The sequence below is a fragment of the Notolepis coatsorum genome, assembly GCF_963971535.1.
Source record: "Notolepis coatsorum genome assembly, chromosome: 6".
Classification (NCBI taxonomy): Eukaryota; Metazoa; Chordata; class Actinopteri; order Aulopiformes; family Paralepididae; genus Notolepis; species Notolepis coatsorum.
The window spans coordinates 33,964,101-33,991,017 of NC_140170.1; the positions used below are offsets into that span (position 1 = coordinate 33,964,101).

Here is a 26,917-nt window from a genome sequence, read left to right on the forward strand (position 1 = left end):
CCTCATGGCATTGATAGTTAATGAGATAAAGTCAGATCTAGTGAAAATCAGAAAGGATATAGAAACAACCACCTCTGAATTGTTAGAGAAAGTCACTGACATTGCAAAATGCAATGAGACCATTGAGAACATTAAGAAGATGCAAAAAGAACTAGAAGCAAAGCTAACAGCCAACAAACAGAAGAAATTCCAACGAGATGAGGCAGATTACAAGAACAAAGAAGTATACTTCTGGCAGAAGAAGCAAACTCCAAGAAGTGGGCGCCCAAAACCAAGATGGCCGAACCGCAGTAATCCAGCCACATCAGAGAGTGACTACACTTCGGATGGGTCCCTCAACGCCCACCCTTTTTTAGACCCCAGGCCCCAACCCAACAACAGAGGCCGGGGACGCTACACAAGAAGACCAGGCGTGGCAAGGGGAGAGGCAAGACCAAACCAACGAGATCCACCCTGGACGAGATCACGAGCCCAGTCACAGATGAGGAGAATGTGATCAACATATCCAGTAAGACACTGACTCCTGATGAAGTTTCTGTCTTAAGTAAAGGATTGACATTTGTTTCTAAACACACAGATAATGTATTTGATGCAAAATGTGATTTTTTTCAGATTCTCTAGGAATGTAAGACTCAAAGAATTTTTTGCACCTAAAGAAACATCTATTGAATCTGAGCATGTGGAATCTGAACCACTTATCTGTGATACTGATACTGCTGTTGATACTGCAGATGGATCTAGGGGTAAGAACTTTCCTTTTAAAGGACAAAGTAAATTTGTTCCCCCAAATAAACGAAATTCCTCTATTGACACCTACTGCCGTTTAGTGAATGATGATATTGAGAGAATATATAAGAGAAGAAAATATACCTCATGTGAAAATCTATCTAAGGGTGAACACGAGGCTTTAAGGACATTACAAAGAGACAAGACAATAATAATCAAAAGTGCAGACAAGGGAGGAGCCGTTGTAGTTCAGAACATTAGTGACTACAGAGCTGAAATTGAGAGACAAATGTCAAATGAAAACTATTACAGAAAACTGAAAGGTGATCCAACCAAAATATTTCAAAAGGAAGTAAAAGAATTTTTGGAGATAGCCTTAGACAACAAAGTTATCACAAAGAAGAATCTTGATTTCTTATATGCAAAGTCACCAACTATACCAGTATTATACACGCTACCAAAAATCCTATAAGTCCATTGAACATCCACCTGGAAGACCGGTTGTGGCTGGAATAGGTTCGATTACAGCACCACTTTCAGTTTTTGTTGATCACTACATAAAGCCATTTGTTTTCAAACTGCCAACCTTTGTCAAAGACACAAATGATGTACTTAAGTCATTGAGAAACATTGAACATGTCCCTGAATCTACTATACTGTGTACACTAGATGTCGAAAGTCTCTATTCCAATATACCCCACCAAGGGGGGTTAGAGGCCCTAAAGATCTTTCTGAACAGCAAAGAAGACAGTAATGCACAATTTAATAGATTTTTACTTGAGGCAGCTGAACTGGTACTAATTAAGAACTATTTCAGTGTTGATAGAGATTTTTACCTGCAGATCAAAGGAACTGCCATGGGAACCACAATGGCTCCTAACTATGCAAACTTGTACGTTGGACTGTTTGAAATGACAAATATTCTAGATAGTACAGAGAACCCATACCTGCAATACATCAAATATTGGAAACGATATATAGATGATGTTCTATTTTTGTGGACGGGATCAACAGAACTACTTATAGAATTCACAGACTGGTTAAACAGCAAAAGTGAATCTCTTACTTTTAACCTGGAATATAACAACCACACTGTCAACTTCTTAGATATATGTATCACAAAAGAAAATGGCAAATTAGTGACAGATCTCTTTAGAAAACCTACAGATAGGAACAACCTTTTACACATGGAGAGCTACCATCCACAATATGTGAAAGAAGCTATTCCAATAGGACAGTTCCATAGATTGCAAAGAATCTGTGACACAAAAGAACGATTTGACAACCAAGTTGAGGTAATGAAATCACGTTTTAAACAAAGAGGATATGAAGATGAATGCATAGACAGGGCCCTTCAGAAAGTAAAAACAAAAACACAAGGGGGTAGAAAGACAAAAAGAAAGCCATCAGCTGTCTGTGTTCTTAATTATACTGATAGATCACATGAAATAAAACATTCTATCAAGAAATACTGGCATATCCTCTCAAGTGATCCTAATGTAGGCCACTTATTTGATTCTCCACCAATAATTACTTACCGTAGAGGAAAGAATTTGAAAGACAAACTTGTACATGCAGACTGTTTATTTGAAAGATCAAGCAGCATGCCATCTCTGCCTGATGGCAACCACAAGTGTGGACGATGTGCACAATGTAATTGTACCACTAGAAGTAAGACTTTCTCACACCCTCTTACAGGGAAAATCTATAAAATTCGTGGAGTTATAACATGCTCAACAACTGGGGTCATTTATCTAATAAAATGCAGCTGCTCCAAAGCCTATGTTGGAATGACAACAAGAGCACTAAAAACACGAATATCTGAACACCGTTCAGCTATTCGTAATAATAATCCAGATAGCCCTATAGCCATCCACTTTAAAGATGCCAACCATCCAATCACAGCTTTCAGTTACTGTGGTATTGAAAAAGTGGTCCTTTCTAGACGTGGGGGGGATCTGAAACAGATGCTTCTCAAGAGAGAAGCCTATTGGATAACGGAACTTCAAACATTTGGGACCACCTTTGGACTCAATGATGAACTGGATTTAAGTGTGTGTTTGTAAACTGTTCCACTGAATCCCATTGATGATGGTTTAATGTTTCACAATGATTCGGTCATATTGCTGTATATTAAATATGCTAAACTATATTGTGTTGTAAATATGACTGTTCGATGTTTCAAAAATGTTTTGTTCTGAGGTTGAATTATTGCATTTCTAACTCTGTCTCTCTTTTTGCTGCAGTACCCAGTGGGGCTGCAAACTCAACCAATTGGTTTATTGACAGGAAGGCACAGGTGCTCCCTGTTATGCAATCAACCAAAACAGACCTTGGAATTGTATAAAATGAATGTGAGACCTCATTGTTTCATGCCACTGTCCTGATGAAGGCTGAATAGCCGAAACGTTGACGACAATAAAAGCAGAGAAAAAGTGAGTGCGGGAATTGTAAATTTTTTCATCTGATGACAATTCCCAGCACAACAATATTTTTTGAGAGAGTGCATGTTGATTTTTCACACAAGGGATAATGGACCTAATCTAATCTAAACTAACTGATGGGGAAAGCCTTGGTGAAGAGGTGTGTTTTGAGAGCAGTTTTGAAGGTGTCCAGGGTTGGGGCGTTGTGGATTTCGGGGGGGGGGGGAGCATCATGTATGCTGATGATTTGGCCATCCTGTCGCCAAGTAGTAGTGGTTTCCAAGAGCTGCTCAATATCTGTTCTGATTGTGGAGTAAGGCATGACGTGAAATACAATGCCAAGAAGTGTGTCATTCTGATTTGCAGGACTAAAAGCGATAAGGATATTTATTTGTCCTTCTTTCTATCTGTCTGGGCTGCTGTAGTACAAAATATTTGGGTCACATTATTACTGATCAAATTAGTGATGATTATGATGACATGTACCGACAGCGGCGAGTACTGTATGCTCAAGCGAACATGCTGAGGTAGAAGTTCCATTTCTGCTCTGCTGGGGTGAAAGTTAACCTGTTTTAGGGCCTATTGCACTCCTCTCTATACTGCCCCCTTGTGGGTCAAGTTTAAGCAGCAGGCTAGTTTTCATAAACTTAGGTTGCTTACAATGATTGCCTGAGGATTGTGCTGAGGAAGCCTAGGTGCTGCAGCACCAGTGAGATGTTTTGTGCTGCTGGAGTTAACTCCTTCATGCTCTGCTGAGACACCTGATGTACAAATGTATCTGTCGTCTGAATGGGTCTCAGAACAGGATCATCCTGCTGCCGACTCAACCTATAGTCTCTGTGACCTCAATGTCCAGTCCTGTGTCTGGAAGTATTGGTACAGTGCCCTGTTGTAGAGCTGCTATTGGTTTATGTTTTTATTTATTGTGATGTAATTTGTTGATTATGTTTGTGTGTTTTTTACTCTGTGGACCCTGTGTCTGTTAATAAAGATGATTGATTGATTGATTGCTTTAATATCAGGCCAACAACTTGACTGGAACCAGAGATGAGCCTATAGGCCTACAGTACATGCAGTGAAGCACAATCAATCAAAATCTAAAAAATTTATTGACAACAAACATAACATTGACAGATCAACATTTGTATTTGCGTTGTCAGGGATAAAACGAAAAGTCCAGCGCCCTCATTTATCAATAATGCGTAGAAAGTGTTCTATAAAGTCCCACACTTTGCTTAGAAATGATCGTACGCACGGTTTACGCACATATCTGTGCATACGCAGTTTACGCACCATTGATAAATGAGGGCCCAGGACTTATTTCCATCGTTGTCCCTGTTGTTACTGGTTGCAAGTGGCACAATGGCATCTGAAGTGCATCGAGCATTCTTAGTGCATAATCTAAAGTGCATTCGTAGTAGTATTCATGTTTAATTTTTTTGTATGTATAAAAAGCATCATTCATGTTCATTGGTGCATTAAAAACAATAATTATTTTCATCAACAAAGTGCATAGAGACATTACTCATCGTTCACCAGAGGTTCAGCACATAATACAGTCGCACCAACATCACAGTGGCAGGTTGCTAAACAGCGGCTCCCTGATCCTGGATCTGAACACTGCAGCGCTCTGGGTTTCCTTGATATTGATGGTAGTTTGTTCCACTCCACTGCACCTCTATATCTAAATGACATTTGACCTGTCTTCCTGTTGTGTTTACAGGGGACTATACATTTCTCAGGCTTCCTCTTATTATGGAACATGGATGTCATGTCAGATAGTTTAAGAACCACTGGTTCACAACTTAAAACAAAGTCTGATTTGCTCCTCCTTGCTTTACCAAAGTTCAAAGTTACATCCTTTTACAATCTTTATTATAGATTTTAATGACGGAGGACTATACAATTCTTTCGGGAGGTTTTTTAATGTAATCAATTCTCTGAATTATGCCAATTTTATGCTAATTTTATGCCTATGTCTATTTTGTGTCTGCATCACTGCTGCCTGTGAATTTGGGCTGCAATTCTTGTGTGAAAGGAAAGGTCACGGTGCTATACAAATACAGTTTATTATTATTATTCTTTTTTATCGGATCCTCTTTGTTGATATTGCTTTCACTTTCCGTGCAGCATGAGATGATGATGTCACACAACGGACACAGATTGACGGGAGTTTCCGTTCTAACTGGCGGAGCAATATGAGAGGGGGGGGGGCACAGTGTCATGAGAGGGGGGGGGGTGGCACAGTGTCATGTTCCACTGTATGGTCTGTGGGTGAGAAGAGAGAGAGGGCTTGTGGTTTGCTTGTTGTTAGTCACTACGTATCAGTGTTTGGACTCCTGTTTGTACAGTATAGACATACAACCAGCGTCTGTTCCAGAGACATTGAGCACTGATTGTTCTTCAACAAGGTAAGATATGCTGCTTTAAATACGAGTAGTGTACTAATGTTGTAAGTTACTCAGTTATATCTTTGGAACATCTTATGGTGGTGATAATTGGGTAATTGTGTCGTGGCAATCTAATGTACACATTAGGCTATAAGAAAAAAACAATACAATGAGATTATACAGTATCACTGGTCATGGTTTGGCTAATGGGACGAAGCAGTGTTGAATGTATAGTACAATATGGAACAACAATGGCATTATTTGGCATAATCACACGTTTAACTATGCTTAAATTGGACAAACTATAGTACTAGTAATTTAGTATTAGTTTAGTAGTAGTACTAATTCATATATTGTATACCCAGTTTAATCACCTGCACATTGTATATTACTATTGCACTTTACTGTAACATGTGCACTCTGGTTAGATGTTTGTTGTTGTACTGTACTTGTGCTGTATGATGACAATACATTTGAATATAATCCTAATATTAGCTAAATTGCTCATACCTTGTCATAAGATGTTGCCTTTCAAAAGTCCTCCTAGTTCTAAAAACAATACTTTCCCCCCACTACCTGTCTTTCCTTGTTGTTACACACTTAATCATACAGTAATGTTAAATAACTGCCAGATATTGAAAGATTAAGTAACAAAGGAAAAAAGGGCAAAACACTTAGCCTAATCCTAGGACATTCTTTGACCATTTTACATCCCAAAATACAACAAATTATCCAGGCGGAATTAACCCTCTGGGGCCTATTGTTCCAAATCTGGCCCTTCCAGAACCTCATGGGTTTGTTATTACATTATTAGTTACTGGGCATTTCAAAGTACCTCATATTTGGTACCATATTAAATATCACAACTATAGGGCTTTCAAATGATATAAAATATGTGTATGATTATCATGTTTATTATTGTGATGATTATTATTCATATGTACAGACATCTTTTAGAGTTTAAATTGAACTATAAAAGAAACGAATGCAAACAAAACCACTTCACTGACATGGAATGTTAATATGCCTACAGGGGGTAAAAGGGTTTAATTAAATCAGAAACGCGTTCTGCTCGCAGGACAGTTTGGAGACGAGTTAGTCGTGTTGTTCTCCAGCTCGCCAGTCTCTACTTGTCTCTACTTGTCTCTACTCGAGTCGTCTCTACTTGTTGTCTCCCTTCGTCGTCGGTCTCTTCCCGGGACAGCAGCGGTATAATGCCGGTTCTGGAGCTGGGGGACCCCATCAGTCGGTTCCGGTTGGCGGAGTCGTGCGTCGGGCTGCTGGGATGCCTGTGCGTATCGTTCGCAGTGTGGACGCCGTCCTGGCTGGCGGGCCGGGGTCTCTGGACGGCGTGGAGCGACACGGACACCGAGCTGACGGCCCAGGCCCGGCACCCAGAGGGCGTCATCTTCAAAGGTGAGCGACCGGAGCTGCACTCAACTCCAAATAACTCGTACCTCTGGCATGCTATCATTTATATACCTGCTGCATATAATCCTTTTTACACATCTGTAGATACTATATCTATATCTACATAATCCTTACCTATATCCATATCTGTCTGAATATACCTGTATAATCATTCTATATACCTACTCAAACATACTGCATATAACGCAGACGCACTTCTTCAAACATTATCTAAAAAAAAAATAAAAAAAAAACTCTAACCCTAACTAACCTTACTGTCATGCACTTGTCCTAATAAACTAACCTACACTGTAGCACTCAACACTTTGATGAACAGTGTTACTCAGCTGATAGAGTTGTGCCCTTCCTGATGACTTGTCGTACAGAACTTGTAAGTCGCTTTGGATAAAAGCGTTCAGTTAAATGACTAAATGTAAATGTAACCCATACAACTCTGTATAATAGCATGTACAATAATGCTGTATATACCGTATACATATATTTATTCTTACCGTATATATATAATAATTTTTACTGTAGCCTAGTATCCACTATAAAAAAAATAACGATAAAGGTCAAACGTCGCTATAGACAGACAACATGGTGAATAACAAATCTGTTTATGTTCAACACATTAGGGGGGGGGGGCAGTGCGCTTCACCAGCATTAACCCTTTCACTACCACACTACAGAAGGTTAACCCTTTCACTACGAGGTTAACCGTCTGTAGTGTGGTAATGAAAGGGTTAACCTGTAGTGTGGTAGTGAAAGGGTTAACCCTTTGTCATGTTGCAGTGAAAGGGTTAACCGTCTGTAGTGTGGTAGTGAAAGGGTTAACCTTATGTAGTGTGGTAGTGAAAGGGTTAACCCTTTCATGTTGCAGTGAAAGGGTTAACCGTCTGTAGTGTGGTAGTGAAAGGGTTAACCTTATGTAGTGTGGTAGTGAAAGGGTTAACCCTTTGTCGTTTGGCAGTGAAAGGGTTAACATTCTGTATCGTGATAATAATAATAATAATAATAATAAAATAATAATAATAATAATAATAATAATACATTCAATTTGTAGTGCACTCTACATTTGGAAACCAAATCTCAGAGTGCTACAGGGTAAAAACATAGACTTTAAAAACATAGGCAATTAAAAAAACAAGGCATAAAAACATAGAAAAAAGGGATAAAACACACAAGACATGTATAAAAAGGTTAAAACTAAGAGAAGGCTTAGTGAAAGGGTTAACCTTCTGTAGTGTGGTTATGAAATGGTTAACCCTTTGTCGTGTGGCAGTGAACGGGTTGCTTATAGCTTATCCGCAACAGTAAGTGACTTCCGGGGTAGGCCTGATTGGCCCCGACAGGCACGTGACGCGCAACTTTCTCTGCCGCGCGGCACGCTCCGCGGAGCGGAGCGGCAGAGCTTGCGGAATGATGTAACCGTCCAAATCCGCTATGACTTTCGTTTGGCGCTTCAGCTCACCTCGCAGAGCAGCGGTCCTGCGATCCTGCGGTCCGTTTTTGACGAGTTCGAATCCCATAGAATTTTTTTTTTTTAACGTGATTTTTTTTTTAACATGTATTCTTTCGCCGGTTAAGGTTAGGCATGGTTAAGGTTAAGGTTAAGGTTAGGCATTGTTTCGGAGTTGGTTAAGGTTAGAACGGTTAAGTTTAGGCGCTGTTAAGGAGCTGGTTAAGGTTAGAGTTTGTGTTAGAGAATGGCAATATTCTTTCTATGGTTAAGGTTAGGCATGGTTAAGGTTAAGGTTAAGGTTAGGCATTGTTTCGGAGTTGGTTAAGGTTAGAACGGTTAAGTTTAGGCGCTGTTAAGGAGCTGGTTAAGGTTAGAGTTTGTGTTAGAGAATGGCAATAGACAGCCTATTTCCGCGCGACAGCTCTCAGCAGCCTCGTTGCGCGTCCTGAGTTTGCCGCGTCACGTGCCTGTCGGGGCCAATCAGGCCTACCCCGGAAGTCACTTACTGTTGCGGAACAGTTACACGCGAACGGGTTAACCTTCTGTATTGTCACAGTAAAGGGGTTAACCCTTTGGTAGTGTGGTAGTGAAAGGGTTAACCTTATGTAGTGTGGTAGTGAAAGGGTTAACCCTTTCATGTTGCAGTGAAAGGGTTAACCGTCTGTAGTGTGGTAGTGAAAGGGTTAACCTTATGTAGTGTGGTAGTGAAAGGGTTAACCCTTTGTCGTTTGGCAGTGAAAGGGTTAACATTCTGTATCGTGATAATAATAATAATAATAATAATAATAATAATAATAATAATAATAATAATAATAATAATAATAATAATAAAATAATAATAATAATAATAATAATAATAATAATAATACATTCAATTTGTAGTGCACTCTACATTTGGAAACCAAATCTCAGAGTGCTACAGGGTAAAAACATAGACTTTAAAAACATAGGCAATTAAAAAAACAAGGCATAAAAACATAGAAAAAAGGGATAAAACACACAAGACATGTATAAAAAGGTTAAAACTAAGAGAAGGCTTAGTAAAAGGGTTAACCTTCTGTAGTGTGGTTATGAAATGGTTAACCCTTTGTCGTGTGGCAGTGAACGGGTTGCTTATAGCTTATCCGCAACAGTAAGTGACTTCCGGGGTAGGCCTGATTGGCCCCGACAGGCACGTGACGCGCAACTTTCTCTGCCGCGCGGCACGCTCCGCGGAGCGGAGCGGCAGAGCTTGCGGAATGATGTAACCGTCCAAATCCGCTATGACTTTCGTTTGGCGCTTCAGCTCACCTCGCAGAGCAGCGGTCCTGCGATCCTGCGGTCCGTTTTTGACGAGTTCGAATCCCATAGAATTTTTTTTTTTTAACATGATTTTTTTTTTAACGTGTATTCTTTCGCCGGTTAAGGTTAGGCATGGTTAAGGTTAAGGTTAAGGTTAGGCATTGTTTCGGAGTTGGTTAAGGTTAGAACGGTTAAGTTTAGGCGCTGTTAAGGAGCTGGTTAAGGTTAGAGTTTGTGTTAGAGAATGGCAATATTCTTTCTATGGTTAAGGTTAGGCATGGTTAAGGTTAAGGTTAAGGTTAGGCATTGTTTCGGAGTTGGTTAAGGTTAGAACGGTTAAGTTTAGGCGCTGTTAAGGAGCTGGTTAAGGTTAGAGAATGTGTTAGAGAATGGCAATAGACAGCCTATTTCCGCGCGACAGCTCTCAGCAGCCTCGTTGCGCGTCCTGAGTTTGCCGCGTCACGTGCCTGTCGGGGCCAATCAGGCCTACCCCGGAAGTCACTTACTGTTGCGGAACAGTTACACGCGAACGGGTTAACCTTCTGTATTGTCACAGTAAAGGGGTTAACCCTTTGGTAGTGTGGCAGTGAAAGGGTTAACCTTCTGTATTGTCACAGTGAAAGGGTTAAGTAAGTCCCCTGCCGTTCGGCTGGGGAAGTTGATAAGACGGTTAGTTCCACTGGGGAGTGGCCCCGGGGGGGGGGGGGGGGGGGGGGGGGGGGCAAGTCGTCTTCTACCTGGGAAGGTCAGGAGCTTCTGGCAACATGCTCGTGCGGGGCTGGGGCGCCTGGGACGCCCGGGAGGATGGGACTGCGCTGGTAAACAGGTTTGAGCCTGCTCCCTGTAGCCCTCCTCCACATTCCCAGGAGAGTGTTAAAGTGCTGCGTCGAACAATACTTGTTGAAATCCTGGGTCGGCTGAATCGTAGTGTTTTCAGCCGCTCAACCTCAACTAAAACAGGAGTTCCAAAACGTCAAGTCGAAATTGGACCCGGTAAATGTCCAACCCCCCCCCCCCCCCAACCCCCTCCAATGTACAATTTCCTCCCCCTCAAATGTATATATTCTCTTTTAGAAACTCTGTCTCTTAAACAGTACTGTCTATCTGTATGTTGTGTATGTCATAAATGTTATGATGAATTGAAAATGGGGGGACTCTGATGTAAACAAGACGAAAGTCTTTCTCTGGTCTGAATCCCCTTAACAATTGTGTGTATTGAGCCGTACTGTATTGTACCCATTCTGCAATCTGTTAATAAAGTTTTCAATCAATCAATCAATCAAGTCACAGGCCTCAGATTTGATAGGCATTAGACCACAGACCCCTATATACAGTATACGTTTATTTATTTTTATCCCAAGTACCCTACTTTAAGCACTTTTAACACTACACCATAATTTTTTTATGTATTACAAAAAGATTTGCACTACATCCATAACAAATTTTTAGCATTTTAAAAAGTTAGCATTTTGTACGTCATTCATTTTGTACTCTCAGTTTCAGTTTATTTAAAAAAGGACATTACACATTAATGAATCAACATTTCTGTAAATGTGCCAGTTTTAGCCAGCTGGCTAATTCACAACTGTAGTCCTTTTGGCAAAATGTTGTAAAACCATACACCTAATGTAAAACAGAAGCATTACAAGTAAAACACAGTATTTACAACACAATCCAACATAATAGTAAAAGCAATAATAAAATACACAATGAACCGATGATCACATGTTTGATTGGTTACCAGGTCTTGAGTTTGTCTGTAAAGGTGTGGTAGGTAGCACAGTGTCTTATTCCAGTTGGTAGGATGTTCCAGAACTGAGTGGCTCTGACTGGAAAACAGGACTGACTGAAGGAGCTGGACCTAAACGGCACAGTACAGTCCCCTCTCGATCTTGTGGACCTATTATAAGATGTTTTTTGTTTGACAAAAGTACTGAGAGGTGGAGGGGCCTTGCCATTTAAAATCTTGAACAGTAGGGCAGCATCAGTGTATTTTGTCAGGTTTTCCCAGCTGAGGTTGTGTTTGGACTTTATTCTTTTTACTTTTTTTTTTTTTTTGACAGTATGAAGCACATTCTCAGGGGGCTCATACAGAACCAAGCATTTCACTGTAATGTACATGTACTGTATACTGTATACTGTATCATGTTAAACCCAGATTCGGCTCAAACAAGGGACTAAACACGTTTCGCAATTATGCCACATCAATGTGGAACGCCCTACCCAAAGAACACCTACGGGAGACTGCAATTCGAAACTGGCCCCTACAAATGTCCTAACCCAGTTGTACAGTAAATTACCAAGTATGGCTTTGTCAGTATTCCAATGTACAGTGTACAGTGTCGTCCACCCACCCACCCCCTACCCAACCCCCCCCCCCCACCTCCAATGTACAGCCCCCCCCCCCCCCACCCCACCCAGCTGTACTGTACTGTACCCATTCTGCAATCTGTTAATAAATGTTTCAATCAATCAATCAACGTGACAAATAAAACAAAACGTTAAACTTTAAACTACTTTAGAATATTTGTATTGTCAGATGTGATTCAGTCTGGTTCCGTACAGCAGCTGAAAGGGTGTAAACAGTGACCCCTACAATGGAACCAGTCATTCTGATACATTATCCCCTGATTCAAGATTCAAGATTCACGATTCAAGATTGTTTATTTATTATTTATGTGCACCGTTAAACAGACAGTTTGCCATACAATGGAAATCTTACTTTGCTAGTCCGCCCTTCACACAAAATCACACAATACTTAACCTGTTCCACACAATGTGAAAATCTGCATAAAATATATACCTAGCTAAATGGAATATTGCTCCACTTCTACAAGGGCTATTTGCATATTCTTGGTATCTAGGGACATCTATGGACCTCAGGGAATGTATTCACATAGTGTCCGAAATATTGTGTCTATTACTAGGCTTGCTTAAATTGTGATGAAACAAAGGAGAATATGAATATGAAAAAATTCCAACGCTGGTCGACTGCTATGAATGCCCTCTACAAAATGGCTGCAAAAAGACTACAATTCCCATGGTTCAAAATGTCCATTTCCGGTTTCGGCTTGGCTAGGCGATCGCAAATTGAAAACGTATAACTATATTTTGGCACTTTTAACCTATTCCTAAACTAACGTATTGATGATAATATACATTCTACATGCTTTTGTGACATGTTAGTGATGTTAATACTTGAAAACGTTTGATTTTAAAATCGCAGTTTTTTTGCATCACTCTGAAAAATATGGATCTATGATCATAATGTCATTTAGGGGTCGGTACCGACCCTGGGGGGTGGAACAAAAACATATTTAAATTAGTGCTGTCAATCGATTAAAATATTTAATCTGATTAATCGCATGATTGTCCATAGATAACTCGCGATCAATCGCAAATTAATCGCATTTCTTTAATACATTTGTTTATCTACCTTAAACAGATCTTTTTCAAGTTCCAAGTTTTAATACTGTTATCAACATGAGTCAACAAATGCTTTATGCAGCCATTTAACACAAAAAGATGACCCTCATGCATTGCAAATTTGCATCAAATTCAAAACAGAGTGATGCACAAAATAACTTAAAAGTAAATAATAATTTAAAACAACGAATAAAGTGTGCATGAAATAATAGGGGAAAGAAAACGTTAGGAACTTGTTACATTCACCCACACAAGGGCTGAGGACTCACCCCCCCCCCCCCTCTCTCACACACACACTCTCCCAGCTCTCTTTCTCTCTTGCCCCTTCCTCATCTCTCTCACCCCCCTCTCTCTCTCTATCTCTCTCTCACACACACACACACACACACACACACACACACACACACACACACACACACACTTTGAGTCAGAAACAAACATAGTATCAATGAGAGTATCAATAATACACCTGAGTGAAGTCTAGTAATTAAATCTTTTTTAAGTAAAAAAAAGAAAATTCAATTATGTTTTTTTCAAAAAAGTTAATCGTGAGTTAAAAAAAGTAGTGGCGTTAATAGAATCGTGCGTTAATACCGCGTTAACTTTGACAGCCTTAATTTAAATACAAGCGAGTGCTAGAAAATAAGGTAAAAATAGATAAATATAATATATATACAAGGCACAGTGAGTAACATTGTACGTTTCAATCAGCAGTTAAAAAAATTTCTTTAGTGATTCATAGTTCGGGGGAAGGGTGACAGTGAAACAGTGAGAGGGTGAAACAGTGAGAGGGTGAAACAGTGACCCCTACAGTGGAACCAGTCATTCTGATACCTTATCGCCAGAGTGTTGACGTCTGTCTACAGAATGAACTGAATGAGAGAGATAAAACCGCTTTGCCTCGGACTCCACGGAACCACCCCGACAGGCCGCTGGCGGGCCCCGGACCCTACTTTGGGAACTGTGGAACTACAAAGCAGGCCTTTGCCAGTTACTGTTCATTGTTTTATCCGACACAGGCCCCCATTGTTGGCCTTGTTCTTGTGGTCGTCTGACACATTCAGAATCAGCACTCCGCCATGAGTCACCAGTACACTGATAATAATAACTTTAATAATAACTTTATTTGTATAGCACTTTTAATACAGAAGTTGCAGTTCAAAGTGCTTCACAACAGTAAAAAATACAGCCATAAGCGAGCATAAAAAAGATAGAGAGGTAGCAAGGTAAGGTAAATCACAGTGTTTCACATTAGGATCTAGCATCCCAATAGGTTCTCTGTTTACAGTTTCATTCAGTAATACAAATAATAAAAATTGTTAAAAAGGATTCCGTTTAAAAATAGGCTAAACATGATAAAATAGAACGGATATACAACAGGGTATTTAACATACAACAGAGCAGTGCATCAGTAAGAAGTAAAAAGTTTGATAAAATAGTTCAATTTTGAATTACAACAGAGCAGTGCTCTTAAAATTGCAGTGCATAGGAGGTAGTGAGATAAAATTGGCATAGAACCGACACATGAATTTGATAGGAAGTGTATAAAAGTAGGCAGAATAAGAATAGTGCAGGTAAAGTACAATTTGTGTCAGGATATCCCTGATGTTTCATTTAAATGCCTGAGCAAAGAGATAGGTTTTAAGCTGTCTTTTGAAGATGTCTAGCGAGTTGGCTTCCCTGATGTTTTGCGGCAGTTTGTTCCATAGTTTTGGGGCATAACTACTGATAACTACACTGACGTACGGAACAGCTGTTGTTGGGCGGCTAGGTGGTGTAGTGGGCAAGGCACTCGCCACCAACGCAGGAGACACTGGGTTCGAGCCCAGCTCTCGGCGTTGCTGCCAGCTTGGCTGGTCGCTCATACTAACACAATTGGCAGTGTTAGGGGTGGGAAAGCTGGTGGGTGGGTCCTGGTCGTTGTAAACAGCGACTCCTACAGTTCGGTCGGGGCGCCTGCACAGCGAGGGAAGGATCTGGAGGGAGGTAGTGTGACCTTCCACACGTTACACCCTCTCAGTGAGAGTCTGCACTGCCAGGCTGGCTGCCGGCTGGCTGCACATGTGTCGGAGGAAAACATGTGATAGTCTCCGGCCTCCCGGACCAACAGTAGGGGGGGGGGGGGGTGCGCAACAACCAGGAAGGGGGTTGGGAATTGGCATAACGACTAATAAGAATAATAATAATTTAGGACCTGCTCAGAGGTCATCAATCGGCACGCATGCGATGCATGCATGCGATTCGTATCTGCGATTAACCCATCCCGTCGTCCTTCCCCCCCAAGGGCAGCCGGGAGCAGACAGGCGCAACGTGAGCCGCGCCAGGGGACCAATCCAAGTGCTCCTGTCCGTCTTCGTCAAGGACGCCACAGCGTTAGCGATCTTGTTGTTGTGCATGTTTTTCCATTGGGTTTATCTTATCGGGGGGGGGGAAACCCTTGCGAGCACGGGGAGAACATGCAAACTCCACACAGAAAGGCCTGGGAGATACCCCACCTGGGTAACTGGCATCATGGAAACCTGTTCCCCAAGCGGGAATCGAACCCTGGACCTTCTTGCTGTGAGGCGCAGTGTTTAACCACTACACCACGGGGATGGGAGAAAAATCGGAAAAAGGAGGGGGGAAAAGATAATTAAAAGGGAACAGCTGTTGTTCCTCTTTGCTTGTTCAGGTACAGGCGGTGGGGGTTGTACCGTTGCTATGGCATCTGTAGAATGATGAACGGATTGTTTACCTGTTGTACTGGAGTGAAGTTTTAATGCACCACGTTACATTGACAAACTAGGGGTTTAATTACTACAAAGGTGATATTACTCGTGCTCTCTCTCTCTCTCTCTCTCTCTCTCTCTCTCTCTTTCTCACTCTCTCTCTTTCTCACTCTCTCTCTCTCTCTCTCTCTCTCTCACTCTCTCTCTCAGTCTCTTTCTCACACTCTCTCTCTCACACACACACACACACACACACACACACACACACACACACACTGTCTGCATTTAAAATGCGTTTCTCTAATATATTTATATTTTTCACATTTGGTGAGGAAGTATATCTCATGCAGTTTCAGGCTCAGTTTCAGGCACAGCCTTTGCTCTGCAGGAAGCCAGGTTTTCCTGTGCCTCCCCTTTTCAATAGCAAGGCTGTGCTCACTCTCTCTCTCTCCCTCCCCCCTCTCTCTCCCCCCTCTCTCTCCATCTCCCTCTCCCTCCCCCCTCTCTCTCTCCCTTCTCTCCCTCTCCCTCCCTCTCTCCCTCCCTCTCTCTCCCCCTCTCTCGCTCTCTCTCTCTCTCTGTCTCTCTCTCTCCCTCTCTCCCTCTCTCTCCCCGTCCCTCTCTCCCTCTCCCTCTCTCTCTCTCTCTCTCTATCCCTCCCTCACGCACCCCCCTTTCTCTCTCTCTCTCTCTCTCTCTCTCTCTCTCTCTCTCTCTCTCTCTCTCTCCCTCTCCCTCTCCCTCTCCCTCTCCCTCTCCCTCCCTCTCCCTCTCCCTCTCCCTCTCTCCCTCTTTCTCTGTTTTGCAGCCCTGGAGGCTGAGAGGGTGTTTGGAGTTGTCTCGTTCCTAATGGCCATGAGCTCAGGTGCTCTGTGTCTCCTGTTCGCCCTCTGCTGGACGTCTGAGACGGTGCGCTCCTACTCCAACACGCGCTCTCTGCTCATGGTGGGACAGGCGCTCTACCCGACCACCCTGCTGCTGCTCACCTTGGCGCCTACAGGTCAGTGGAATGGGCTAGAGCTGGAGGATGAACATACATATTGTGAAAACATAAATCAATTCAAATCTAGACAAAAAAAATCTCTTTTCGATGGGTACAGAAGGGAAGAAGAGCTTTAATTGCATTTAATTAATAAAAAGAATACACGTACAAATACATACTGTATTGTACGTTATATCATATTACATTATATATCTAATTGAACCCAATATAATCTAATCTAACCCAATCTAATCTAATCTAATCTAATATAATCTAATCTAATCTAAAACCATAAAGCTTTATACATTAAGAACATGTCCTCTCTCTCCTCTTTATACATTAAGAACATGTCCTCTCTCTCCTCTTCATACATTAAGAACATGTCCTCTCTCTCCTCTTTATACATTAAGAACATGTCCTCTCTCTCCTCTTCATACATTAAGAACATGTCCTCTCTCTCCTCTTCATACATTAAGAACATGTCCTCTCTCTCCTCTTTATACATTAAGAACATGTCCTCTCTCTCTCCTCTTCATACATTAAGAACATGTCCTCTCTCTCTCCTCTTCATACATTAAGAACATGTCCTCTCTCTCTCCTCTTTATACATTAAGAACATGTCCTCTCTCTCTCCTCTTTATACATTAAGAACATGTCCTCTCTCTCTCCTCTTTATACATTAAGAACATGTCCTCTCTCTCTCCTCTTTATACATTAAGAACATGTCCTCTCTCTCTCTCCTCTTTATACATTAAGAACATGTCCTCTCTCTCCTCTTTATACATTAAGAACATGTCCTCTCTCTCCTCTTCATACATTAAGAACATGTCCTCTCTCTCTCCTCTTTATACATTAAGAACATGTCCTCTCTCTCCTCTTCATACATTAAGAACATGTCCTCTCTCTCTCCTCTTTATACATTAAGAACATGTCCTCTCTCTCTTTATACATTAAGAACATGTCCTCTCTCTCCTCTTTATACATTAAGAACATGTCCTCTCTCTCCTCTTTATACATTAAGAACATGTCCTCTCTCTCCTCTTCATACATTAAGAACATGTCCTCTCTCTCTCCTCTTCATACATTAAGAACATGTCCTCTCTCTCCTCTTCATACATTAAGAACATGTCCTCTCTCTCTCCTCTTCATACATTAAGAACATGTCCTCTCTCTCTCCTCTTTATACATTAAGAACATGTCCTCTCTCTCCTCTTCATACATTAAGAACATGTCCTCTCTCTCCTCTTCATACATTAAGAACATGTCCTCTCTCTCTCCTCTTTATACATTAAGAACATGTCCTCTCTCTCCTCTTCATACATTAAGAACATGTCCTCTCTCTCCTCTTCATACATTAAGAACATGTCCTCTCTCTCCTCTTCATACATTAAGAACATGTCCTCTCTCTCCTCTTTATACATTAAGAACATGTTCTCTCTCTCTCCTCTTTATACATTAAGAACATGTCCTCTCTCTCTCCTCTTCATACATTAAGAACATGTCCTCTCTCTCCTCTTCATACATTAAGAACATGTCCTCTCTCTCCTCTTTATACATTAAGAACATGTCCTCTCTCTCCTCTTCATACATTAAGAACATGTCCTCTCTCTCTCCTCTTCATACATTAAGAACATGTCCTCTCTCTCTCCTCTTTATACATTAAGAACATGTCCTCTCTCTCCTCTTCATACATTAAGAACATGTCCTCTCTCTCTCCTCTTCATACATTAAGAACATGTCCTCTCTCTCTCCTCTTTATACATTAAGAACATGTCCTCTCTCTCCTCTTCATACATTAAGAACATGTCCTCTCTCTCCTCTTCATACATTAAGAACATGTCCTCTCTCTCTCCTCTTTATACATTAAGAACATGTCCTCTCTCTCCTCTTCATACATTAAGAACATGTCCTCTCTCTCCTCTTTATACATTAAGAACATGTCTTCTCTCCTCTCCCGCCTCCAGGGTTCTTCTTCCTGCTCAGCTGGTCTCTCTTCACCTATCAGCACCGGGAGGAGATCGGCCGCGACTTCACCCTTTTGGGCTCCTCCTATTGGTTCGGCGCCCTGGGCTGGGCCCTCCTATTGGTCGTGCAGCCCGCGGTCTTCCTGGTGGAGCAGTGCGTCGTGCCGGACCTCCTGCTGGACCTAGAGAGGAAGGTGGAGTCGTGGCGGGCGTCTTCTCAGCTGAAGAGCGCCATGCGCTCCTTTAGCGAGGGGTACCACCCCGCCGGCGGCGTCCAGGAGGGCGGCGACAGCGGCACGTTACCCAGGAGGCTGACGTGGGCCCCCTGAGAGGGGTGGGGAACCCAAGACGAGAACGTGGAGCGGGGAACGCAAGACAAGAGCGGAGACAATGTGACAAAGTAAATGGTAAATGGTGCATTTATATAACAGCTCTTATCCAAAGCGATTTACAATTCTTTGTTCCTCACGTTCACCCATTCACTCACACTGACGGCGGAGGCGACCACGCGAGGTGCCCAAACCTAAACATCGTGAGGAATTAGGGCGAAGTGTGTCTTGATCGAGGACACTTTGACACGCTGCTGCCCGGGAGGAACGGGAATCGAACAGGGAACCCTTCCACTGTTGTCGTGAACTAAATAATACAACTTCAGACTCTCGAGAGCAAGTTGAAACGGAATCGGGAATGAACTGGTTCCAGCTGGTCTGGTTCATATGGTTGAGAGAGAGACAGAGAGACAGAGAGAGAGACAGAGAGAGAGTGAGAGACAGAGAGAGAGAGACAGACAGAGAGAGAGAGACACACACACACACACACACAGAGAGTGAGTGAGTGAGTCTGAGAGAGTGAGAGGTAGAGAGAGGTAGTCGGTAGAGAGAGAGAGAAAGAGAGAGAGGGAGAGAGAGAGAGAGAGAGATGTTTCTGAAGGTGACTGCTGCAGTGGGACTATATTGCCCCCTTGTGGTGAAGACGGGTGTCTTGACAGTGCTGCGTTTACAACTAAAGTGTGCAGGTTGAAAGTCATGATATTTTATTGAGAGGGGAAAAGTGAGTAATTTTTATACTTTTTTATTGATAGACACAACAAAGCTATTACTTGTATTGGTTTATATGGGCCCTCTCAACTGCAGTATTTCTAATAAATGCATGTTATTTTCTTTTTTGTAAACTTGGGAATTACTTGTTGTAGACTGTTACAAATGCATACACAAATGCGTGCAATTATTATTAAAAAGATTTCCCCTTGTATTTTTTTTATATTCAGATCAAGTTTTATTGGCTATATTTATGTCTTCCTACTATCACCCTGCCCATACCTGTACCTCCCCTCCCCCTCCCCCATGCTGCTATGACACCCACATTTCCCCAAGGGGATCAATAAAGGAATATCTTATCTTATCAATACATAGCACCACACACTTCTTCTCTATTATCACACATGTTTTGTACGGGTTGATCAGGCTGAGCTAACTTCTGCCACAGACAGTCAACATGTTATGGGAACAGAGGAACGGGACCCAAATAAGAGAGTGAAACAGTCCAACAGTTTAAACGCTAAAACAAGCGTGTATTTATTTTTACAAACAGAGACAAATTCAACAATACGAAAAACTGTACAAGGCATACAAACAATGAACGGTGGAAAGGTAGTGTCAGCAGGTCGGGACATGGGTTATGAGGTGTGTGTTAAAACCCGAAGTATGTGTGATGTAGCAGACTATGTGTGTGTACTTAATATGTAAATAAAATCTTACCGTGTTGAAAAGATGTAGTGGAACATGTGGCCTCGGCCACGCTGGGGCGAAACAATAACTGATTCCCGAGAGGGAAAATAACACGAGGGACTTGGCGAGGCAGGGGGGAGAAAATAACAAGGGAATTAACAGGCGGATGAACGCGACGAGTATCCGAGACGGCGTCTTCCAAACTAGATGGAAGAGAGAAAAAGAGACACGATATTAGTTGACCAGTAAACATCTACCCACGCTGGAGGGGGAGAAGAAAACGAGGTCAGGGTTACAAGCATTTGAACACGCGCATCAAAACCACGAGGTTAGGTAGCAGACGAATAGGTTAGGTTGAATATGAATAGGCTTGAATATGAATGAGCCACATTCTAATGATATTCCAATATTAATGACAACATTGACATATTATTACCACATCAAATCAGGCATAAAATGCTTTCAATTAACAAGTTAATAGTGTGTTGTATTTGCTATTATGGGTGGTGCCAACAGGAAAACATCATTAGGCGTTGGGCTGTGTTTTTTTTTACCCATTTATTGGTTTGTATTCCGGGCACATTCTTCCAAAAAGGGACACGAACCAGTGATGCGCTTTCACTTCTCATATCAATAATAATACATTTTAGTTAATTTACATTCGACTGGCAGTTTGGTATTAAAATGCATGTCTATTTTTCAAATTCCTAATTAATTGTGACAGCCCTAATATGAGCAAATTTTTATTATGGAGGGTTTTGAATTCCAAATAGTAGGACCTCTAAATCTTATACTGAACTGACCTAATGTTGTGCGGAAGAAATTACGATGAATATTGTTTGATTGCCTTGTTGGATATGAATGAATACTGGAGTTTGATATGAAAAAAAATATGGAAAATAGGAAATAAATCTAAATTAAAAGCATGGAGACCATTACACCACCACATACTTCAATTCAATTCAATTAAAAAAACTTTATTAGTCCCGCAAGGAGCAATTTAGAGCATGGTACGGCAAACAGCTGCATTTCTACACATTCAAGACAAAACAGGGACAAGAGACATGACACTGCCAGAACGGGATGCGTGAATACTTTCCCTAAGGGGGTTGCACTTCCGTGTTCGGTTTGCGCGGCCTGATTGGCCACTGACGTTTCTCTCAGCGCCCAATCGCTGACCTAGTCAATTCGGTAGAAGAGTCTGGTGGCCGAGATTATGCATGATCAGCCTGTGATCTAAAAACTCCTGCCTGTGGCTGAATAATGAAGCCCAAAGTCACGTCATGCGCAAGAGCATAGTACCTACTTCTTATGCCGTGCTCAATATTAAAACTCACTGCTCGTCCACCCAACGTAAACAGAGCAGAGATAAGCAATAATGAAGTCGTGTTTTGAACAGAGCAGAGATAAGCAATAATGAAGTTGTGTTTGGAGAGATAAGCAATAATGAAGTTGTGTTTTGAACATTTATGTTGTGTTGATGGAATCACGTTAATATAGAGATGAAAACAATACAATACGTTATTTCGATTGATATGAATAGCTAGTTACGTTAATATAGAGAGATGAAAACAATACGTTATTTATATTGATGTGATGTCGATTGATATGAATAGCTAGTTACGTTAATATAGAGAGATGAAAACAATACGTTATTTATATTGATGTGATGTCGGACTTGGGCTGTGGAACTGAGGGACTTGGGCTGTGGAACTGAGGGACTTGGGCTGTGGAACTGAAAGCTAGGCGCGATTGTTTATTTATATATGTATTACTTATTTACCTCTCTCTCTCCCTCCTTCTCTCTCTCTCTTCCCCTCCTCTCTCTCCCTCCTTCTCCCTCTCTCTCTTCCCCTCCTCTTTCTCTCTCCCTCCTTCTCTCTCTTCCCCCCTCTCTCACTTCCCCTCCTCTCTCTCTTCCCCTCCTTCTCCCCCCTCTCTCTCTCTCCCTCCTTCTCTCTCTCTTCCCCTTCTCTCTCTCTTCCCCTCCTCTATCTCTCCCTCCTTCTCTCTCTTCCCCCTCTCTCTCTTCCACTCCTCTCTCTCCCTCCTTCTCTCCCTCTCTTCCAGTTCTCTCTCTCTTCCCCTCCTCTCTCTCCCTCCTTCTCTCTCTCTCTTCCCCTCATCTCTCTCTCCCTCATTCTCTCTCTTCCCCTCATCTCTCTCTTCCCCTCCTCTCTCTCTCCCTCCTTCTCTCTCTCTCTTCCCCTCCTCTCTCTCTCATTCTCTCTCTCCCCCCCCTCTCTCTCTCTTCCCCTCCTCTCTCATGGGTCGGTACACATGGGAAATTATCGTAGTGTCCAGGAGATACACAGGGGCATGAATGTCAGACAGACGGGGTGAATAAGCAGGAGCAGTTGTAGTCAGCCGGGCGTAGGTAAGTAAGTAAACTTTATTTGTATAGCACCTTTCACAGATAAAATCACAAAGTGCTTCACAGAAATAAAACATAGCAACAGTTACATAGAGATGAACGCACTACACATAAAACAAGTCTGTCTGAGCAGTACTTTGTGAGCAAAGCCAGTGTCTCCAGGTCTTAACCAGCAGGTCTCCAGGGCCCTCATGCATCAACGTGGACGTAGAACTTGACCTACTTCCACACGTAAGCACGGAATGTAGAACTAGCGTACGCACAGGGAAGTCGGCATTCATCACACGTGCGTACGCAGGCTCTATGCCTTGCCGTGTTGATGAATACCACTTTGTTCTACCGTCAATGCTCGTGCATGATTATCCATATATGGTCATGAAAATGAGGAAACACCCCCCATGGGATGTGAAATAATGGACCGACCCGAGCGGGACTCCGAGAAACTCCACGGAGAATTCACTGCTGTCGAACCAAGAAGACACTATCGCGTATTATGATTTATGGGATAAATAAAAGGCGGACTTGTAAACGATGATGTCAGATATCAACGGCTCCCTAAGACCATTGCTGCAATTCTGCCTGGACAGCTCAAAATACTAATAAAGACCGTTCGTTGACCACTGTTTGGCGTTGGTTGTGTGTCATTATAACCGTGCTGTAATATGAATGCCTTTATTAGTTGTGTTCGATTGGCTATATGATTTTTAGAGGCATCTATTTTGTTGTCGGCTAATAAAGACCGCGCTGGAATATGACTGCCTTTTCCCGTGTTGTTTGATTAATACCCACGGATTAAAGTTCTCCTCAATTCTATTCCAAATCGCGATGGATCTCCCGTCAATTTTCTACCTGCTGCATATGATTTCTAGAGGCATACTACAATCTATTTTGATGTCAGTATTGGGTAGCCTATATAAACAATATAATACGAGAGCATATACAAGAACAATGAATCTCACTGCATGTATGATGTATCCTGCCTTTCAATACATGAACTTGAATTCCATCATGTTTGTGTGCGGGACTCAAGGCTGCTGTCACAATGGGTGGTACCGGTGTACAGTAATAATAACAGTCCACACAATATCACGATCCATGCCATAGCCTATGTTCCATTAGGACATGATCTGTGACGACAAATGTTCTAGAATGTTTGATTAAGATATCATACTCTGACAGCATGCCTATGAGCAACAAAAACGCGAACTTGAATCCCATCATATAGTCTGTCCACTATCTGCATGGTGTCATTGCAATGCGTTTTCTATTCTTTCTTGTACAGTAAAAAGGGGGAAGAACACTATATTCATATGACTTATTCTGCTTACAGCTTCGAAATTCCACTTGTTTCGTTTAACGTAAAGCCTTTTAAATATAATCAAAACGTTCCCGTGTTTCGGCGGTCTGTGCGCAAAATAATAACGAGTTGAGCTTTATGATTTATGATGAATTGAAAATGGGGGACCCTGATGTAAACAGGACGAAAGTTGGTCTGCATCCCCAATTAACAATTGTATGTACTGAGCTGTACTGTACTGTACCCATTCTGCAATCTGTTAATAAACTTTTCAATCAATCAATCAATCAAGCTACGCGGAGCGCAGTCAGTCAGTAGCCTACACCCCGTATATTCCGATAACGCTATATAAACCATGCTGCATTCATTCTGAGAGAAAGATCTATTATTACAAATGCTATTTATAGGGTTTTGACCATAATTACACTACTGTTGCTATCTTACAATGAACTATAATGAACTACGGTTCATACAGAACATCCAGTGTTATTATGCACAGAAGCTCATTTCCTTGTTGTAATAATATATTCTACCACTGGGAGCTAAGTACGCCAGGTCTGACCTGTGCGTAGATGTACGCACGAAGTCAAGTTCAAGTTCAAATTGATGAATCCCACTCTTTGCTTAGAAATGATCGTACGCACGGGTTACGCACAGATCTGTGCGTAGAACACGTTGATGCATGAGGGCCCAGGTCTTAACCAGCAGATCAGTGTCTCCAGGTCTTAAGCAGCAGGTCTCAATCAATCAATCAATCAATCAATCAATCAATCAATCAAATTTATTTATATAGCACGTTTAAACATGACGCTTGTCAACCAAAGTGCTTCACATAGCTAAGCTAAGAACAAAGAAAAGTATAAAATAAACAAACAGGAAAAAAAAACAATCAACGGATAGACAAAGGAAAAACAGAACAACACGTCAACAAGTACGGCAAGAGTCAGAGTGAGTCAGGGAAAGCCAGGCGATATAGGTGGGTTTTGAGTTTTGATTTAAAAGACTCGATGGAGGGGGCAGATTTAATGGACATGGCACGCACGCCCAGGTTTTTAACAGCTGGTCTTAACCAGCAGGTCTCCAGGTCTTAACCAGCAGGCCAGTGTCTCCAGGTCTTAACCAGCAGGTCAGTGTCTCCCAGGTCTTAACCAGCAGGTCAGTGTCTCCAGGTCTTAACCAGCAGGTCAGTGTCTCCAGGTCTTCACCAGCAGGTCAGTGTCTCCAGGTCTTAACCAGCAGGTCAGTGTCTCCAGGTCTTAACCAGCAGGTCAGTGTCTCCAGGTCTTAACCAGCAGGTCAGTGTCTCCAGGTCTTAACCAGCAGGTCAGTGTCTCCAGGTCTTAACCAGCAGGTCAGTGTCTCCAGGTCTTCACCGTACAGGCTAGGAGAGGGGACGAGAAAAGGAATTGGGTCAAGGTCGATGAACAAGAGATCCAGACTTAAGCAACAGAGTAGATACAAGAGCTTAGTAACGTGACTAACGAGGTACGAGAGTTTACGATCTGACAGCTTCTCTACGTCTGGGGCGGGTTTATATACCCAGATGCACTCTGCCTCCAGACCGTAGATCAAGTTCAAGTTTCAAGTTTCTTTAATAGTTGTCATACAGAAGTACAGAATACTTTTATACAAAATGCTTCTTACTGTTACGCTCCAGAGACTGTGCAAGACAAGATAAGTATGAAATATAATAACATAGTATAGCATGTAAATTAGAAGTAAAAAAAACGAGGTCACAGTGTTCAGTATAGGCATATGTACAATGTTCGATGCAGAATAGACGTAACTGAGTTACCATATAATATACAATACTATGCGGTGTACTAATATACAATACTATATAGTGCAAGGCAGAAATGGGATGAGGTCAGCCATCTCTAATGACAACCACCTGTAACTAGTTAACAATAATGAGAGGTGGTAGAGTGAACAGGTAGAACCATGACAATTTGCACTCTGGTTAGAACTTATTCTCATTCTACTGAACTTGTGGGGTATGATGACAATAAATCTGAATCTAATCTGATCTAGGACGTTTGTTGTGAGAGTCAGTGTGTCTGTTTAGAGAAAATAAAGCATATCCTCCAAAAATGACTTTTGTTAGTCAGTGTTTTGTGTAAACCTCCCATTTACTGCACTTCATTTTACACTTACTGCACTTCAAGTGCCATCTGTTGTCAAAATTAGAGTTGGTCTGTCTGACTGTTTTGAGGAAGTCCCCGCCCCAGTGGAAATTACGTCAATGCCCGCACTCAAAATAATCCAGAGACTCGAGGGGTGTTCAAAAAGAAAAGTCTATGTAATCTGTTTGGGATATATTGTATATAGTCATAAGGGTGCTGGAATGTTAGTATGTTTAATTAATTGCCATCCAGAGTGGGGGGAGTGTTGTAAGATTAGGGTGTTGCCTGCTCCTTTAAGAGTGATGCATTTTATTGACACAACTCGTCAAACTGACACTAGAGAGGCATTACCCGGGGTGCCCATGTACATGTCAAAATACTTCCCAAAGGTCAGTGAATACCACAACCACTACACCAGAGGAAGCTCAACAAATCATGTTAAACCCAGATTCGGCTCAAACAAGGGACTAAACACGTTTCGCAATTATGCCACAACAATGTGGAACGCCCTACCCAAAGCTGTAAAGGAATGTGAATCCCTGCCCACATTCAAAACCGCTCTTAAAGAGCACCTACGGGAGGCTGCAATTCGAAACTGGCCACCGTAAATGCCCAAAACCC

The 26,917-nt window shown here is 41.9% G+C and overlaps 1 protein-coding gene across 2 annotated transcripts; it reads left to right on the forward strand.

Annotated features, from left to right (window-relative positions):
• Positions 1 to 5,437: 5,437 nt before the first annotated feature.
• On the forward strand, positions 5,438 to 20,026 carry LOC311230605 (uncharacterized protein). Of its 2 annotated transcripts, none has more exons than XM_084316933.1 (4): positions 5,438 to 5,560; positions 6,747 to 6,955; positions 16,638 to 16,829; positions 18,776 to 20,026. In XM_084316933.1, the coding sequence occupies exons 2-4, from the start codon at positions 6,754 to 6,756 to the stop codon at positions 19,102 to 19,104; spliced, it is 723 nt and encodes a 240-aa protein (XP_084173059.1). In that variant the 5' UTR covers positions 5,438 to 5,560; positions 6,747 to 6,753; the 3' UTR covers positions 19,105 to 20,026. The 2 variants fall into 2 exon arrangements, with proteins under 2 accessions (XP_084173059.1, XP_084173058.1); XM_084316932.1 differs by having other exon boundaries at positions 5,454 to 5,560; positions 6,744 to 6,955.
• The last annotated feature ends 6,891 nt before the right edge of the window (positions 20,027 to 26,917 follow it).

Coding starts and splice junctions, on each gene's coding strand:
- LOC311230605 (XM_084316933.1), top strand. CDS start 6,754: ATGCCGGTTCTGGAGCTGGGGGACCCCATCAGTCGGTTCCGGTTGGCG. Junction 6,956..16,637: donor AGAGGGCGTCATCTTCAAAG/GTGAGCGACCGG, acceptor TCTGTTTTGCAG/CCCTGGAGGCTGAGAGGGTG. Junction 16,830..18,775: donor GCTCACCTTGGCGCCTACAG/GTCAGTGGAATG, acceptor TCCCGCCTCCAG/GGTTCTTCTTCCTGCTCAGC.